Genomic DNA, 19,110 nt, shown 5'->3' with positions numbered 1-19,110 from the left:
TCTTTCCAAGTGAGGTACGAAACATATTAACCTTGAGCCACCAGTAGATAAAGCATCACTTCGGGCTTCCCATTTCCAACCCTGTACATATGTTACTCCTCACCTTCTCCCTCTGCGCAGAACATTATTCCTCCCGAATGGAGCGGTATCAACTTACAGGCGGCATAGCTCAGAGAAAAAGTTTGCCTCTCCCTAAAAAAAGCCATTTTGTTAAGCCAAATGTTCTACAAAATGGCACGACCGCCTTGCAGTCAGCTCTCCTTACGGGGGCGGGCATCCCATCCGGGACGGTCTCCCTTCGCAGCCCAGACCCGGCCCGGCTCGGCTCGGCTCAGCTCTTTGTGGCGGCGGGGCCGGGTCGCCTGCGCTCGACAGGGCGGTGGCAGCCCCCGCCCGGCCCCCGGCGACGCCAAGGCCAATGGGCGCCGGGGCGGCGACGGGCTCCCCCTCCCAGCGCCGCCCGCCCTATATAGCGCCCGGGCGGCTCCTCTGTCCCGTCCGTCGGGCTGCCTGCGAGCGGCGCCGCTGTCCGTGCCGTGCCGTGCCAGGATGCCGTGCCGCACAGTGTGGCGGCTGGCGCTACTCGCTCTCTGCCTGGGGGCTGCAGCGGCAGCGGGTGGTGGAGGCGGCGGACAGCGCCGCGGAGGCGGCGGCAAGAGCCGGCGGCAAGCGCAGACCACCTCGGTACCTCAGGGCACTCCCGCGCAGGGCAAGCGTGAGTACCGCGCCGGGACGGGGTCCCGCAGGCAGGGCAGGGTATGGAGGGGGGCCCGGCCCGGCTCCGTTGGGTGACCCCCAGGTAGCTTTTTGTGGCTCCGCAGCTCGGCCCGTTGGTACCCGGCGGGACCGCACACGTGCGAGGCTGCGGCGCGGCAGCCGATGCCCGCTGCAGGCGCGGTTTGCCCGTGCCGTGCCGCTGCTCTCCCTTACCTCTGCCGTCCGTAACGTCGAACTTTTCTTTCTCTTCCCCTCTCTGCTTCTCCTTTTCTTCCCCTTACCCCCCCGTCCAGAGACCTGTTATGACAATGGAAGATACTATCAGATAAACCAGCAGTGGGAGCGCATTTACCTGGGAAACACGCTGGTCTGTACCTGCTATGGTGGAAGCAGAGGGTTTAACTGCGAAAGCAAGCCTGAACGTAAGTTGGTGGTCTCTTTTGTCTGCACCAAGACCCCAGCGTGGCTTTTGATGCCGAGTAAGCTAAGCCTTGTACCGAGATATAGCTGGCAGACCAGGTTTTTCAGCTGAAGTTTGGTACTTAGGGTCCGTAACGGATCTACACTCAATTACACTGAAGATCTGGCTTGGGATTTTAAGAAATGCTTTTCATTAGTGATGGGCCTGCCAGCAGAACCCTGAGCCAAACATCACTCATCCCTCTGGAGGATTGGATCTAAACATTCATTTTGGAGCCAGTCTCTTCTTTATAATGAACTGAACTGACTCCTGGACTCGCACGGGGAAGTTCAAATCTGGAGTCACTTTGCAGCTCTGGCTCTATGCTGTTTGATTGCTTCACCCCAGCTTCTCATAGCTGTGCAGTGTCGTCAGCTTGTTTAAAAAGATTTCAACTTACAGCTTTCCACAGCCCCCCAGCCGTGCTGTGAGCTTTCTATAATTGAGTGTAAAATGAGATTGTTTAGTCTTCTGCAGAAAAAGCTTAGGTAACACAAAGAACTCTAAATGCAACGTCTGCTGGAAGATGCATCTCTCTGGGATACAATGTAGTTTAGATTATCAGATGCAATCTGTCTGTATTTATTGGTCTGAAGCCACCGGTTTGCCATAACTCCTTTATGTTGCTGTAGAGATACGAGAGAGAAAAACTGGTTCCTAGCTGATAGTGTTCATGTAAGACAGATGGGAGAGTCCCAGCAATCTGTTTTGCAAGGCTTGTGTGCTGCCTGCCTCACAGCTAGAGTATTTTAAGGAGTACTCAGTCTCCTTACTCCTCCATAAAAGAGCGTGCAATTTACCTTTCCTTCCCCTGCAAGGATTCTCAGGTTTTACAGCTTTACAGTCCAATAGCAAGTTTCCTGTATGACACAGTGAACTTTATCTGTCCAGAGGTGAAGAAGGTTGTTCTGTTGCAGATCTCAAAGTTTGGTGGCAGCATTGACATAAGGATTCAGTAATCAATTATTCATGCACGAGTGTGAACAATTCGCAAGTAGCGCTGTTGACTTTGGGACTGCTGTAGATTTTGGGATTAATATACTCTATCTTTTGCCAAGTCAGAACGAGGATTAACATGACAAAGCACACAGCTTCTAGGGGATGTGTGCTCCCTCGTGTCTTTGGTTCTGTTGCACTTCAAACAGCTGGGATTGATCTTTTCAGGGCATGCCTGCCACATGCCATGCTCAACTTTTGCCCTCTGGGGGAGGGAAGATGGGCTATTCAGCATCATGGGGACCTTGAGGGGGTGAATTTCACCCAACTTCCTCTCTGCTGTTCCATCCCAGGAAGAAATAGGAGATTGAGATGCATTTTTTCCCAGGAAAAAAAAAAAAGTATCTGTGTGAGGAGGTGAGGAATGTGTGTTTCTGTTGACTGTGTGTGTTACTGGCATGGTTACGTGAAGCTGATTTTTCTCCTCTCACAGCTGAAGAAACTTGTTTTGACAAATACACTGGATCCACTTACCGAGTAGGGGAGACTTATGAGCGCCCCAAGGACTCCATGATCTGGGACTGTACTTGCATTGGAGCTGGACGTGGGAGAATCAGCTGCACCATTGCCAGTATGTAACCAAGAGCCTATTACTAGAGCTATTGTTCCTTCATATCATGTTTTCCAGAGCAACTTACACAGTGTTTCAAATGCCCATTAGCGAATCTTTGGGGGTTTTAATCCAAAGACTGTTAAAATCTTGGAATTGAAAGGCCTTGCCGCATGTACAAACAGTTGCACAACCAAATTCCTCTTTTATGTAAGAGGTAAAGGGCTCTGTGTAAAAACATAGGCGAAAAATTCCTGTTAGTGTCCAGCCATACATGTTAGTACATTTACTATATACATGAGTGTGTTACATCTTCACAGGTGAGTTTATGAAAACAGTCTTTTTGACTGGGAGAAAAAAACAAGTGAGGGTCTGCTCTGCAGCTGGTGAGAGGCATGCCAACACTTGTCCCTGATGGAACCGGGATTTGAGATCCAGACACCAGCTCAATGTGTTTCTGCAATTCCATTTTGCCAGCTGGCCCCATACCTTCCTCTTGTTCCTTCTCTTCCCTTGATTCTTTATCCCCAGCTCTGCCTTTCACGCCTCTGTATGGAATCCTTTCCTCATTGAGTCAGTGAATTGTTCACCATTTCCCTCCAGTTCACAATCAGACTTTCTGTAGATCACTGTGTGTCAGGACACTGAGATTTCCAAGTCCCCGAGGCACTTTTGAGAAGAGTCTTGCTCTTAAAAGTACCCAGTTTCTTGTTTTAAAACACACGTTCTGATCATAGCATTGCCACAGAGGACTCGGAAGCCAGCCATCATTATAGCATGGACAAAAGGTATTGGATTTAACAAGTAGAGCTGAAGCCCTTCTGAATTTAATGGCCTTTTTGGGCAGGGGTGATACGTGTTGCAAGGAAAGAAAGTCAGCAAGGAAATTGCAAACATAAAAGCAGTCTCGTTTCCTCATCATCAGCCTGGTTTAAAGCTCACTGGAGGGTCTCACTGACTGCAGCTGGCTTCGAATCAATCTTTGTAACTCTTAGAGTCCCTGCTTTCATAAATGAGCCAATGAAACATTTTAGGGGCTCCTAATAAATGACTGGATATGTGTTCCTCCTTTTCTTGTCTTCTTGGAAGAAAACCCTGTGTTTGCAAACTGCCCTTCTGATGTTTCCCTGCCTGAGCCTGCTCCTCAGGGCTGTGGGCAGTGGCTGGCTGGGAATCTGCCTTTCCAAAGGGTGGCATTTCCAAATCCAAAAGAACCAGTGTCTGACTGGGGTGTCACACCAAGCACCTCCTACAAGCTATTTAGGGATGGGCACAGAGAAGCCCAAGAGGTACCACTCAGAAGAAGGTGGAGGCAAACCCTTCCTCACCAGCCCTCAGGCTGAGGGAGACACGGCTCCTCCTCAGGCCATGGCATTCCCCTTTCACCCGCCAGGTCTTCATGGAGGGGGTTAGCTGAGGAGAGAGGATAGGACCTGAGGCTCAGGAAACGATGGGTGCCTGTGGAAAACGCCAAGCGCCATTCTGCAGGCTGGAGGTGGGACAGCCATGGCTACCCCACTCCTTCTCCTCACCACCCCACACCTCTGCTCCAGCTGATCCCCTCTACCCTTGGCCGGGCAGCCCTTAAGGCTGTCACCACACTGCTGTCCCTGCTGTGGTGCTTCCCCTCAGCTCCCCTCTCTCTGCTGCAGATCGCTGCCATGAGGGTGGCCAGTCCTACAAGATCGGCGATACCTGGCGCCGGCCCCACGAGACCGGTGGCTACATGCTGGAGTGTGTGTGCCTGGGCAACGGGAAGGGCGAGTGGACCTGCAAGCCTGTGGGTAGGTGGCGGCTCCATTCTTCTCCCCTCAGCTCAGCGAGGGTGCATGGCTTCTTCCTCCTTGTCTTCCCTGGTGCACCACAGTGTGGGAATAGCGCTGAGTGGACTCTTACCCCCTTTGCCTCTCACAGCCGAGCGGTGCTACGACAACACGGCCGGGACGTCCTACGTGGTCGGTGAGACCTGGGAGAAGCCCTACCAGGGCTGGATGATGGTGGACTGTACCTGCCTGGGAGAGGGCAGCGGCCGCATCACCTGCACCTCCAGAAGTAAGTGCTGGGCTGGCCCCTGCCCCCTGCTCCTTTTTATTTATCTGGAGTTCTCAACTCTGTCCTGCGGCAAGAAGAAAACGTCTTCCTTTTTCACCCTGTTGCAAGCAATTGTGGTTGGAGAGGGATGGCTGCCTCTGAGAAGCAGGGAAAATAGACCCCTCTGAGGTGAGGGGAGCGTTTGCTTGTTCCGTTTGTGATGTGGGGACACGTTGGGGAGCTGGTGGTCTGTGGCGGGATTAATTGGGGTTTTAACCTGATTTAGAGTGAAAAGTGGGAGAAATCCACGGCCAGCTGAGTCACAGCTGTGCATGTCCCAGGATCCCTGTCAGGGAAACTGCTTGGTCTACAAAATGGTGGAGTTTGCCTTCCTTTCTGAAGTAGTTGCTCCTCAGGGAGAATTAGTTATCTGCTCCAACAGCGAGGTCTGTCAGATTGAGATGTTGTCCTCTTTCTTCTCTTTGTTGCCATTCGATATATGTGTTAGCTGAAACAGGTTTTGTCTTGCCTGCTCTACTGTCCTGCTTGTTAGTTTTTACTGCCATTTTGTCTTCTGTGTCAACGTGCTTCAGCAGGGCAGGTGACTGCTTTACTTTTTACATCACTGAAGGACATTACCCTAAATATTCCATTTTATTTGTATTTGCAAAGCAAACAGGGCTTTTAAAACCCAAAATCTTTCTTGTTTATTCACCTTCTGTTCCAGTTCTGTTAGGGGCAAGCTCTGCTGTGGAGCTATCATGCTTTACACCAGTTGCCTCAAGAAAGTTCAACTTTGTACCTTGCACTTTTGTCATGCAAGGTTTGGTAATGCTTCTGCAGCATTTAAATTGCCTTGTATTCAGTTGCCTCGGGGCACATGGATAATGGCTTTCAGCTGATATAAACAGCAGATCTCTAAAGAACTAGAACACTTAAGGAGGATTGGGATTAAAACTGAAGATCTGGAGAGACTTGGTCAAGAAATAAGCTATAAAAATCAAACCAGCCTTGACAATATTGAGTTTGCTAAAAACACATGGGGAAAAGTCATTAACAGTGAACTAGGAATGAATAAACCAGAATGTGTTGTTTGTGAATTTTGGAGGAGTTACTATTACTAATAAAAATTATTTGGCAGGATCTTTCCTCCTATAACTCAGGTCTGCACTGTTGTATTGTAGGGGAAATTGCAATATAATGACCTGTTCATTTTTCATTTTGTTTTCAAATACAATCAAATAGAGAAATTCAAATTTATGTATGTAAAATGATAGCTATAACCCACAAAGGGGTAATACAAGGCCAGGTTGGACAGAGCCTTGGGCAACACGGTCTAGTGTGAGACATCCCTGCCCATGGAGAGGGGTTGGAACTAGATGACCTTAAGGTCTGTTCCAACACTAACTAATCTATGATTCTATGACTACACTTCAATATGTGCTGCAGTTATATATCTTTTATGGTCAGACTCTTCCAGAATCACAGCTGATTTCTTAGGGGACATTACAGATTCTCATTGTCTTAATTTGAGAATCAGCTCCATGAGACAGGTTTTTTTTCACATTTGCAAAGTTACATTTTGAATACTTCACCAATTTACCACTCTTCCGGCAAATGCTGTATTTTCGGTCATTTGAAGTACTGCAAATTAGTAACTTGCTTTCCACAGTCATATTCTATTTCATGTGCTCTTTCAGAGGCAATCCGGTAGGATGCCCTTCCATAGTTCTTCATAAATCCATGTTCATTGATCCATGATTATATTTGAGCCACTGTATCAAGTTGCTTTTGAATAAGAAGGTAAAATGTTGTAATGGAAGTACAACTAGTTAATCCACGTGGATCTGGCATCAAGACAAAAGTAGTTTGTTATGCTGTCCTTTGAACCCATTTACTCAATTCATCAGGGGCTGTGGTTATTAAAGACAGCAGGGAGATTTAGAAAATCTGTTATTCCTCGTATGACATGAGCAGCTTATGTTAACTTTCCTGGAGCTTCATGCACACTTCTGTTGGAAGAAATGGAATTTAACATATTGCCCTCAAATAGGCTTTAGTTTCCTCCAACTGAAGTAGATTCCCAAAGTTGAACTGTGTAGAGTATGAAATTATCCAGCTGCAAAGACTTCTGGTTTAAGCCCCCCCTCCCCCCCAAACGACATTAAAACATGTTTAAGCTTTAAAGGTGTATACTAGATAGAATGGGCCTAAAATAGCTTTAAAAGTAATTAGCAGGAAGGTTTTCAATCCAGAATGTGTTTTTTCACATTGATTTTGAACATAGCTTAACATATTCACACTGGAATGTTACGACACTGATTTTAACAACAGCCACAGGGTTCTGGAAGTAAATGGCAACTTTCTCTTAGACTAAAGCATCAGGATTTTCAGATGCTCTCAGCCTATGCAGTTTAATGCAGGCTTTAGTGCATACAAGACTTGTAACGGTGACCTGCAAAAAATGAGGTGGGCTTTCAATAAAGGCTTTAAATGATCGGCTCATTTGAAGGTGTTGGTGGTTATGTACTATAAATTGCATGGTGTGAAGTCGTTCAATGCAGAACTATCTAACAGTCATGTTCTTATACAGATCGGTGCAATGACCATGACACCAAGACCTCCTACAGAATTGGAGATACCTGGAGCAAGAAGGATAACCGTGGAAACTTGCTTCAGTGCATCTGTACTGGTAATGGCAGAGGTGAATGGAAATGTGAACGACACACGTCCCTGCATACCACTAGCACTGGTAAGTGGGACATCGTAGTGTGCAAGGAAGGGGAAGGGACAAGGTAAAGCACAATCTGAATGCTTAAGACTTGGAGTTTAAGTATGCCATCCTAATTTAGGGATTTTAGAGGTCTTGTCCAGGAAAGATCAGCAACGAAGAGGATCAGAGTTCAGGAAATGCTCCTTGCTTGTGCATGAGTAGATAATATTAATTTATACTTTGTTTCTGTGCACAAATGGGACTTGCACATACAGATATGATTGCCTGCACAGCCACAGAGCAGTAAATCATTTCTAAGGCCCTGCACACACAGGACCTCTGTACTAGCTTTGTATTGGAAGCAGGGCAAGTCAAGTTGATATTTGACCTTTATGTATCTGCCTCAGGGTAACTTTCTTGAAATGTCCTTAATTTAAACTCCACTGAGACCATCTGGTTTCTTTGACAAGATAAATACACCTAGTAAAGGTTGAGCTTCAAAAACCAGAAATGTCAAGGAATGTGTACAATGCTATTTAATACACGTTCTTCAGATAGTGTGTCATTTTGGTATGAAATATTACCCAGTTTATACGTAGCATCTATTTTTTGCCCAAGATTCGTTAAAGTCTTCAGCTTTTAAATGAGTTTTTTGCCGTTTTAAGGATCTAGGCTTCCTGTTGGTTAATGCAATGTAAAGCTTCTCTGTTTTCCTGCAGTACCTACACTAAATTTTTCTTGGTAAATGACCTTTAACTGTTTGGTACCAGCAGATTAACCTCAGACTCTCAGAAGGTCTGAACTTCAGAATACACAAAGCTTCAAGGGTGCCAGTACTTTTTTTCCTATTATTATTTCCCCTGTTTCAGCAGAGCTGAATTTATGAAGATGCCTGTGGGAATCATTAGCAAAAATTTCCATAATGTAGACAACAAACCTCTTTGTCTCTCAGTATTATTCCAAATGATAATGGGCCAAAACCTTTGATTCAGCGTGTAAGAATCCCAGAGTAAATGAATACATTTGTGGTTTATTTTTCTTTTTCAATGAAAAATTCTAAATTAATCCTTCTTGCTTTCTCTCCCTACTTCTTGGTAATTTCTTATTGTCACTGACTTTGATTTTTCTATTCTACGTTTCTTTCAATGAAATTGAGAAAAAAAATATTTCTAAAATATTCCTGTGAAAAGCAATTGACTCTTAATCCTCTCTAAAGGCACTCTGCAGAGGCAGAAACCAGAGGCTGTCATTAGCAGAAGTGGGAGTTCTTTTAACTGTAGTTTGCTAAGTGGAATAGCCAAAATGTGTCTAGGGAAGCTAATAGAGTTGTGTCTTTGATATGATAGAGTGCCTAAGGTTTTATTAGCTCAGCATTTAATGGAAGCGTTCTGTTCTTTAGCTTTGCATGTCATGTCTCACTTCTCTCCTATGTTCTGGTGCAGGATCTGGCTCTCCTAGCTTCACAAATGTGCAGACTGCGTTGTACCAGCCCCAGCCTCAACAGCCCCAGCCTCAGCCATATGGCCAGTGCATAACTGATAATGGAGTGGTGTACTCTGTGGGCATGCAGTGGCTCAAGACACAGGGCAGCCAGCAAATGCTTTGTACCTGCCTGGGCAATGGAGTCAGCTGTCAGGAAATAGGTATGAGTTTGCATTTAGTGTCTGTTTAGTTCAGTGAGATCTCAAGACAATTGCCCTGGGGGTTAATTTTGAAGTAGAATCCTTTTATGTGTGTATCAGAACTGCCTTCTGAAGAAGACCTGCTGGAGAAAGGTGTAAGGGGGAAAAAAACCAGTTGTTTTTGGTTACTTAAAGCTTGGTTCTGTAGGGCAGAAACATTTCCCAGTGAGTTATATATAACATGCTGAGGGAAAAGAAAGCCCTTGGGGAGCAGCATTAATAAGTATTCAAATCAAGCTGCAATAATGTATGTTTGTAAAAGAATGACACAGCTGTGGAGCTAAGTCGTCTGTTGGTGAGTATTGGCCCAGGTCCATGGCAGTCAGTGTGGCTTTGCAGCAACCAGTGACTTAGAGGCGCTATTGCTGATTTAGAGCCGTAAGATTTGGGGACTGCTTTAAGACAGAATCTAATGCTGTGATTTGCTTGTTTTAAAGCTGTGACCCAAACTTATGGTGGCAATTCTGATGGAGAAGCCTGTGTTCTGCCTTTCACTTATGACGGAAGGACTTTCTACTCCTGCACCACCGAAGGCCGCACGGATGGGCACCTCTGGTGCAGCACCACTTCCAATTTCGAGCAGGACAGGAGATACTCCTTCTGTACTGAGCAGAATGGTAAGTTCTCAGAGGATCTTCACATGCTCGTGACCCTTGTGGACAGATGGACAAAGGAGCAGAGAACATAGGAATAGATGTCCTGAACAATTCTTGCAGCCTGGAGGGACTCTAGGCATGCCTCAGCAGCAAGGCAGTCCTGTGAACGAAGGGCTGCCTGGTGCCAGGGCATTTTTGTGCTCTTGGCTTCTTTGAAGGGTGATCAGGGTGATACAAGCGTATCCTTTGAGTCCTGTTCTGTCTCCTCTAAGCTGACCTCAAATTGGGCGTACCTAATCAGGGTACAGCTTTGGCCCGAAGGATGCTTAGACTTTGGGTTTGCTTGGCTGAATTGCTAAAGCAATGCCCGTATTAGGCTGGGAAGAAGAGGTTATCCATGGAGTACAGTTTGTGCAGTCCCTTGTCACTCCCTCTGTCCTGACTATCTAGCCAGGCTGCCATATATAGCAGTAATCTTAACGTGATTTGTAATCACTGATCAAGAGCTGGTGCATGACTAATGCGGCAGCATTCCCTCTTGTCTGTGGAGGGTTAGCGTTCCCTTCACAGCACACATCCACCTGTGTGGTTGCACTTCCTGGGAAACCCATCAGACATCCCTGGAACACAATCCAGGCAGCTCCTCTGGGATCTGGCCTTGAAGAGAATTTTTCACATTCGCACATGAAAATACCACTTCTTACACTGCATAAATTTGGTTTTTTTCTTAACTCTCTTCTACTTCAGCTGTTTCTTCTAATAAAAGTCAAGACTTCCTCTGTAGTGCATACATACAATATTCTTTCTTAAGAAAAAAACAACCCCAAAACAACCCAAACACTGTCCCTGTCTCTGCACACATTCTTGTTTTAGTGAGGCTTCTTGTGCTATACTGTGGGGAATGAGAAATATCAATATAGAAAGACCTCAACCTTTTCCGCTATCTGTAAAGCAGAATTGCTCAAGAGGTGAGTAGTTCAGGTAGATTACAGCCCTCTTTCCACTGCTGCTTGCAAAACATGAAGCTTCTAACCTGCAGAGAGGTTTTGACTTGTCCTGTTGTACATAACTGAATTGTAACCCTCTCCTAAGGGCTAACGATTTGCTTTAAGCCAAAGGGCACAACTGGGTAATAGCCTCAGGGAGATAACACAGGTATGCTGAGAACTGAGAGTTTATTTGATTCCCTAGACCTTGGCACAAAGGGTCTACAAAGCTACTTCCCAAACACAGTAAGCTTTGGGTTTTGCTGTTCCCTAGGAATTCCCATGGCTGGCTCCACAACTTCTTCCAAAGCGATGTTTGAACTGAGCTGACCTTGTGCACGGCTTATGTTTCCAGATCTGAACTAATTAAAGCCAAGAAAAGAGGCCTGTGAATAATATACAGGGTACACATGGGAAAAAGTAGTGCTAGTTGTTTGCTTTCCAAGCTTTTCCATGCACGCTAAGGGAGAGTGCAGGCTTCATTTGCATCTGTTTTCTTTTCACTTTTGTACAGTTTTGGTCCAGACACGTGGTGGCAATTCCAACGGTGCTCTGTGTCACTTCCCCTTCCTGTACAACAACCGCAACTACACTGACTGTACTTCTGAGGGACGGAGAGACAACATGAAGTGGTGTGGAACCACTGAGAACTACGATGCTGACCAGAAATTTGGGTTCTGCCCTATGGCTGGTAAGGCTGAGAACCATAAAGGGATTATGGAGTACCTATAAGTGGTTCTTTGAGGTGGAGAGTAAAGAGCTGCCTGTCGTTGATCGGTTATTGATGACTTCCCATGAGCTGCATTCCAACCCAGAATCCTTTAAGACATTTCTGAAGTTTCGTTTTGTCCTTTTTCCCTACTGATCACCTCTAGTACAGACCTAGGCAATGCCAGGAGAATGCAATTTTCATTACTTGTTTGCTACAAGTCTGTGGTAGACACACTTCTCAGCTAGTGCAAACTGGTGTAGATCCATTAGAGAGTTTTGTAGCAAGTGAGGTTTTTATCTTTCACCTATCAAAGCTTCTTCTTCATGGCTCATCACTTCCTTTTGCCTGACCTGTGATTAGGAGTAAGTCTGTACTTACAGTATCAGTGTGTTACCCTGAAAATGGCAGTAATTCAAAATCAATATTGTGGTCCATTCCTCAGTTCATGCTTATCTCTGTGATGCCATAAGGGGACATGTGAAAGGGAATGTCACTGCCAATTCTTAAATGAAAGGCTTTTGTTAACTAATGGCCATGTAGCGTCTGAATCCTAAAACAGCTTGTGGAACACGTGAGCCTTCAGATGGCTGTGTTCATATAAAGGCATGGATGTAACAAGAGCTGATTCTTTCATGTAGCACCTCTTGGACATAGTACAGAAGCTATTTCTAGTAGCTTTCAAATGAGAATTAAAATGAATGAGCCCCTACAAGGAATCTGCACTTAGAGAATGTCATCATCCAACAAAAATGCTATTTGAAATTGAGTGCCTAAAGCTTCCTTGTTAAGATGCAGAAACCACTACATAGTGTGAAAGGGCATTGCAAATGGTCTAAGCCCTCAAGATCTTGTTAATTCTGGCCACATAAAGTATCCTCTTGCTTTCTTCTCAACCAGCCCATGAAGAAATCTGCACAACCAACGATGGTGTCATGTACCGTGTTGGAGACCAGTGGGATAAACAGCATGATATGGGCCATATGATGAGATGTACTTGTGTAGGAAATGGCCGTGGAGAATGGACATGCATTGCCTATTCACAACTCAGAGGTACTGATTCTCATGTTGATGTCAACACTTTAGTCTTAAGTGTTTGGGGGTGGGATAAATTGGTTTTCTTTTCCATCACCGGAGTTTCAGCCCAAGCTCAAGAACTATATATTAAGCTTTCCTTTGGAGTAGAAAATGAATCACAAGAGCAAAGTTCCTGTCTTGTTTATGTGCTGGAAAATGCTATTTCAGCTTTTGCAGGCTAGCAAGTGGAGGCAAAACTTGGTTAACTTGGTCAGCAGGTATCCCTACCCCCTTTTGTCTACGTTTAGGAGTCAGCACCACTAGGACTTTATGGAGAGCTTGGTAGAGGCACTTCCCCCTCTCAGGAACAGACAGAACTCCAGACTAGTCTGAAATTTGAATGTAGAACTGTTCTGGTTTATTGTTCTGCAGTAAAATTTTCTATTTCTCTGTGCTGGATTAGCCATTTGCTGGCTAATCTATATGAAAAGTTGGCAGGACAGCGCTGAGATTACTCTTATTTATTTACTTATTTATATGAGTGGTCCAAGTGGAGAAGTGCTTAAGCAATACCAAAAAAAGAAAACTTAAAAGCACAGACATTTGATCATCCTACAGCTAGCTCACAGCATTGGCTTCATGTCTGGAAAAGGCAGGGGGGTTGCTGTCAAGCAGCCAAGAAAGGATTCTTAACACCACTGGTGAAATGGGATATAATTTATAGGAAAAAGCTCACTCAAGGGCTTTGGGAGGTTTGTTTTTTAATGTGTTTCTTTCACAGCAATGGGAAATGCACTGCTAAAAGTTCTGGTCTGTGAAACTCCTTTTTCCATATACACAACTAGTTCTCTGCAGCTCCATTCTGGAGTTAAAGTGGTCTTTCTTGATGAAGAGGGTGGAGATACTTTGCTTTTTCAACTGGCAAAGGTTATCCAAGTAGAGCTGTTTAAACATAGCAGCCAGAGAAGGTCTTTGGCACCCATAGGAGGGTCTGAGCTGCTTGGTTTATCCCGACGCCATACCCGTGGTGTGGGAAAGTATGATGGAGAATGAAATCCTGGAATTAACTGAGTTGCTTCCCCAAGGACAGATGGTCTGTGATTAACTCCGGAACTGAACTTGCGTCTCTTGGGTCCCAGTTAACAAAACAACATGCTTCTGGGGTGGTTTGCATGTTTGTTTGGTCTTTCTGTTCCTTGCTGTGATTAGACTGGTATTAGGAATTCTGAGCCAGATCACAGGTTGATGTGTTGCCATTGGACCCAATAGACTGACAGCACAGTACTCAAGCATGGGCTCTGTTTACTGTGGTTTGGGTGAATAGTAGATTAGTAAGCACCACTAGCATCTCGGATGTGTAATAGATCTGCTCCTATCTTCAGGTAACTACAAGGTGTAGCAAAGATACCCTTCAGAGTAACAGAGTGAGGATGTTTGTTCTTCTTTGTGGTATTTTTGTAAACGTGCAGTAGCCCTTTTCTCCATGGGTAGCTCTGATGATCACACACACCTCTCTCACACCTCAGAGGAGGCAGTAAGAGAGTTAGTGTGCTGGTTTAGATTTTCTTTCATATGTGGAATCTGCCAAAAGGAAAAATCAGACAGTTCTGTAGTTTGAGTAACGTCCAGCTTTTTGGACTGCACCCTACAGACCTCTTTTCTGCCAGCATTGCTTGTCTGCACACTGCTGATAAATGAAATTGGGAGCAGTGGTGTGTATGCAGCACTAACCTGTGATGATCACAGACAGTAGAAGGTCTCCCTTTCGCTTGAATGGAGCTTGTCGTGGTCAGTCTCTATAAGCTGATCAGGAGGAGGGAACAGTGTGCCAAGCAGAAGGATTTTGTCTTAACACTTAGAGCTCTTGCTGACAAACTGTCTCTGCTGTTTCTCAAACAGACCAGTGCATTGTGGATGGTATTACCTATGATGTGAACCAGACCTTCCACAAGCGTCATGATGAGGGGCACATGTTGAACTGCACATGCTTTGGCCAGGGCCGGGGGAGATGGAAATGTGATCCTGTTGGTAAGTCACCAGCTGTTCCCACATGCCAAATGCACTCTGGGGCTATGTAGAAAGTGATTATGGTATAGTGAAACTGGTCTGTGTGTTTCAGCCCAGTCTTTGCCCACTTTCTGTCCTGAATTGCACAATTGCAAAACTAGAAGTACCACTGGATATGCTGGAGGGTAGGTGAAAGGGCATTTGTAGTTTTAAGGACCTAAGTTTGGGTTATCAGACGTGCTACAAAAGAAGTCAGCGATGATGCAGTTGTAATGGATCACGGCAACATACCTCTTAAGGTTGTGATAACAGGGCACTTCTGCCCTTGGCTGGGTGATTTGGCTGAATTCTTGTACCTGAGCTGTTGGTCAAGCAGGCAGGGCTCTCAGACTGAATGCTGATAAAACAATATGCAGCTAGACACTGATGCTAGGATCAGTTTTCTTTCTCTATCCAAAAATCTTTAGGTCTCCTCATTGGACTGAGAGAGGAGCACCAGCATATATTAACTTACTTTGGATGAAATTGATTTTTTTGGCTGTCGTTTGTTCTGGCAAAGAGAAGGCTCAGGATGAGAACATGTGTTAATAGCACTCTGGAGGTTAGCTAAAGCCGTCATGGTTCTCTGCAGGAATGGGGAGATTTAATCTCTTCTGCCTCCCCCCTTCCCTGATGAACCTTGACTGGATGATAAGACCTAGCTGTTTGGCTTGCAATTACTAAATTCAAGAGAACTTCAAACTATTTCCAAGAAAATCTGATTTATTTACAGTAATATCTGTACAGGTTTACTGGAGAAACTTGGATTGTAAAGCTCCTGAAAATTACTACTTTGGAAGAAGAGGAGGGGGAATGATTTCAGCTATCTGTAAAAGCGCGATCAGTTCAATTTTGGTGTTTCCCTCTAAAAAAGGCCTCTGTTTATCCAAGCAAGCATAATGCTAGTTCTCGCTGTACGTTTCAAATGAGCCAGAAACACAGGCATAAGTCAGACTAGAAAGTGTACCCAAGTGCTTGCACTGTGTTGTGTTTACACTAGTTAAGCTGATTTCAGGATTTGATCTGTCCTCCTTTGGTTTATACAATGGTAAATTGGGAAAGACTCTGCTAAAAACTAATGGGGGAGCTCCTATTTATAAAGTTTTTTAGTTTACTGCTCAAGCCAGTAGGAATTTTGCCATTGATTTCATTGAGAGCAGCATGGTTTAGCTTTGGATGAGAGATGGACTTAGTTGACCGCAGCAGAACTGGGCTCCACAATAGGTAGCGCAGACTAAATCCTTTCTTGAAGGAGCACCCCAGTGACTTCCCTGGGAAGTTTGCCGGGTGGACAGCTTGTACCTAACAGGATCTGAAGAAAAGCATCACAGCTGAATTAGCTTCCTAGTAGCTAACTTAACACATGCAGTGATACATCAAGAACTTTGATCGGAGATTCAATTTCTGTTGCCACTTTCTCTTTCTGTAATTATACTTGCAAATAAACATCTGTTTGCCTAAAAGTCTCATGATTTACTCTTCTGTATTTGGCATAGATTTTCACTACAGTTTCTGTAATGTACAGTGGTTAATTGTCTCTTTTGTGCCTTTAGATCAGTGCCAGGATTCAGAGACACGTACCTTTTACCAAATTGGAGATTCATGGGAGAAGTATGTCCATGGTGTCAGATACCAGTGCTATTGCTATGGTCGTGGTATTGGAGAATGGCATTGCCAGCCCCTGCAGACCTATCCCGGTAAGAAACCCAACTCATCTGCTGAGTTATACTTTCCACCCTTCAACCTGCTCAAGTTTCCTTTTTAAACAGAATCATTTCCCTCTCTTCCTTGGCAAGCACAAATAGGTGTCATGATTAGAAAGAGGAGGTGAGGCTGTTAACAGCTATTCCTGAGGCTAGGGTTAGTTTAGAGAATGACTATCAGTTCACACAACCTGGGTTTACATTTCCTCATGGTATTTAGCAATATCACACCTGCAACCTTCAGTTTCTATTGCTTAAAATTCTAATATATGTAGTCTTTCCATTTCCACTCACTACAGAAGCAAAATCCACCACGGACTGAAACATTTTTCCTGATCAGTGCCCTGAAGAAATCAAATATTTGGACTTTCGTTTGCCCAGTCAGTTCCAGGAAATCTTTACAGGGACAGGCAATGCCTGCTTGTTGGCTTGTTCTATTACAGCTTCCTGAACAGAACGTGATAAAGAGAACCTTTCTACTTTCCTGTTTCATGTTGCAACTGCCACTGTCTTCATTTGCTGTTAATTAAGGCTGTATTTGGGCTCAACACAAGGAGGAGAAGGCTGTGCTTATGTCACTGGTTCCGCAGCCCATCTCTGAGCATAAATGTGGAGGAACTGCACAAAGATCAGATATGGCAGTTTCAATGCTGAGGTGATTCTCTGCTTTTATATCAAGATAGGTTAAGAAGAGTCTGTCCACTCATTAGCTGCAATATATTTATACCCCAAGTGCCCTGTAAGTTAAGGGGAAAGCGAAGCTCATTCAGAAAGGGAGTTTTAATATAGGTGCCCCTGCTGTTTATGCGAAGCCACTCCATGCTTCACATAAATAAGGTATCTCTTCCCTGTGGCTGGCTTCACTCACATCATATAGAAGGTCTTTGTGCCAGCACCCTGTTGAACCTGACCTGTACCCAGCAGTGCTGTCAGTGAACTGACTGCCTTTCTATCTGTGGCCAGCTAGTGAGCCAGAGGCAAGGCAGAAGGACACTTGGCAGCCAGAACTATGTGGGCTTGCCTTTCTTTAGGGCAGCAAACTAAGGAGGGCAAGAACAGGAAGCAGGCCTTCTTTGAACTTTTTTTCTTGAGTTTCTTACTGAAGCTTGCTGAACTTCGTTGACTCCTGACAGACTGCTTAAACAAACATCTTCCTGAGCTATGTGAAATATTCATGCGTCCAGACTGGAGGCCAGGGCTTTGGGCTTCTTTAGACACAGGAGTGACTGAAAAGGTGTAAATAAATCAAATCTAATGCTTCTGAATGTAGGTTTGGGGTTAGGTGAGCTTTGAAATTTTCTGCCTGTGGGCACAGGTTTGTTTGCCTGGAAGTCTGGTTAAATATGAAGCAGGTATATATATTACGCAGTTGTCCAAATAAATTATAATTAGAAATGTTGGGAGTAGGGGGAGAGTGAAGGTATTTAATGGCTAAAATGAGACACTTCCTTGCAGATTCCAGGGTGCTCTTTGCTGGAATTTTCTGAGGATTAACATGAGGACATTGCTGCTGAGTCTTCAGTGACATCTCCCTAACAAGGCTAGGAGGGAGTGAAAAGAGAACCATGGGATCATAGAACCTTTCCTTCTCCACTGGGGAGTTTTGTGGAGCTGAGCCTAAGCCTGATCTAACTAAATGCAGACAGTAGACTTAAGCATTAGAGCACTGCTGATCTTGTATTTGCATCAGGTTCTGGGCCTGATTTCAGTGTTTCAAATCAACTGATTAAGAAAATCAGCACCACAGTAAAAGCCTAGTGTCTCCTTGCAGGGTGTGTGCAATGGAGGATCCAGAGTTTGCCATGCCACAAGATCAGACTGCACTCGGCAGACATTTCTCATCTGTTTCTCTGCTCCCATTGCAGGAGATATTAATTGATGAAAGTAGTTAGTTGCTGAGGAGCTCCCTCTCTTTGAACAATGCATCTTTGCTTTGTAGACTTCTTCTGTACTGGACTGCTCCGGTTCTCTATTTGGTTGACAGCTCATAGGAAATGAACCCAAACAGGGGATGTTAATTTCCCCCCCAAAAAATATATTCTAATTCATCAGTTTTTTACGTAGTGATGAAGCATTAAGGGTGGAAAGACAATAGCATTCATTTCCTGTGTATAGCCATAGTATGTGAGCCACGCAACTTTCCTCCTTTTTGATGACTCCACAAAGAAGGCAGAATAAAAACATCTCCAGTAGGTTAAAAATAGCAATTCTTTTTTCCAGGGTCCTCTGGGCCTGTTCAGGTGATCATCACAGAGAGCACGAACCAGCCAAACTCCCACCCCATCCAGTGGAATGCTCCTGAACGATCTCACATCACCAAGTACATCTTGCGCTGGAGACCGGTGAGTGCCACAGGCATCACCATTTGTTCACCAAAATACTGTATTTTTTGGCATTTCGTGGTGTCTGTAAGAAGTGGCTGACGCTAGTTCAGCAGACTTTAGTTGCTAATTCAGTGTCCTTGTTTTGCTGAGGCCAACAGTTACTCTGAGGGTCAAAGACAAGTGCTGTATAAATGCTTGATGTTTTCCTGCTCAAACTTTAATGGTCATTGTATTCATGAGGTATCTTATTAACCAAAGCACTAGCACAGTAAGCAGTAAGTTTATATCCTTCCTCACTTTAAGTAATGTAAATCCTTGTGGAAGCTTCTTCATCCTAAGTCACATTATTTTAGTACCATGTGCGTGCCCGAAGAAAACTGGGATAGATTTTATCCTATTAATGAGGAGGTAAAAATAAGTAGGATATGCAGATATAAACAGCTAGCATAGGATTAGTTGTCTCCCATCTTTTCTAAAGTCTAAACCAAAGCTGGTTGACAACTGCTCGTTGGCTCATTCATATTTGAGGAATGATTCAGTTTAACCAAGGTAGATGAGTTGTGTTACAGATCCTCTGAGT

The 19,110-nt window shown here is 44.7% G+C and overlaps 1 protein-coding gene across 3 annotated transcripts in view; it reads left to right on the top strand.

The window, feature by feature from the left end:
- Nucleotides 1-546: 546 nt before the first annotated feature.
- FN1 (fibronectin 1) overlaps nucleotides 547-19,110 on the top strand; it is a gene marked incomplete at its 5' end in the record, with an annotated part of 55,805 nt that continues 37,241 nt past the window's right edge. For 2 of the 3 annotated variants that reach the window (XM_080632081.1, XM_080632082.1), the window contains 13 exons: nucleotides 550-715; nucleotides 1,011-1,139; nucleotides 2,607-2,744; nucleotides 4,376-4,507; nucleotides 4,638-4,775; nucleotides 7,348-7,506; nucleotides 8,910-9,110; nucleotides 9,587-9,766; nucleotides 11,246-11,422; nucleotides 12,341-12,493; nucleotides 14,357-14,485; nucleotides 16,057-16,200; nucleotides 18,427-18,548. In XM_080632081.1, the coding sequence (XP_080488207.1) occupies nucleotides 550-715; nucleotides 1,011-1,139; nucleotides 2,607-2,744; nucleotides 4,376-4,507; nucleotides 4,638-4,775; nucleotides 7,348-7,506; nucleotides 8,910-9,110; nucleotides 9,587-9,766; nucleotides 11,246-11,422; nucleotides 12,341-12,493; nucleotides 14,357-14,485; nucleotides 16,057-16,200; nucleotides 18,427-18,548 (1,968 nt within the window). Of the gene's footprint in view, nucleotides 716-1,010; nucleotides 1,140-2,606; nucleotides 2,745-4,375; nucleotides 4,508-4,637; nucleotides 4,776-7,347; nucleotides 7,507-8,909; nucleotides 9,111-9,586; nucleotides 9,767-11,245; nucleotides 11,423-12,340; nucleotides 12,494-14,356; nucleotides 14,486-16,056; nucleotides 16,201-18,426; nucleotides 18,549-19,110 lie in introns of all 3 variants that reach the window. The other variant, XM_080632083.1, reaches the window with a different exon arrangement.

The sequence above is a fragment of the Psittacula echo genome (assembly GCF_963264785.1).
Source record: "Psittacula echo genome assembly, chromosome: 20".
Lineage (NCBI taxonomy): Eukaryota > Metazoa > Chordata > Aves > Psittaciformes > Psittacidae > Psittacula > Psittacula echo.
Note: the sequence above shows the minus strand (reverse complement) of the source record. Positions and strands in the feature narration are given on the sequence as shown.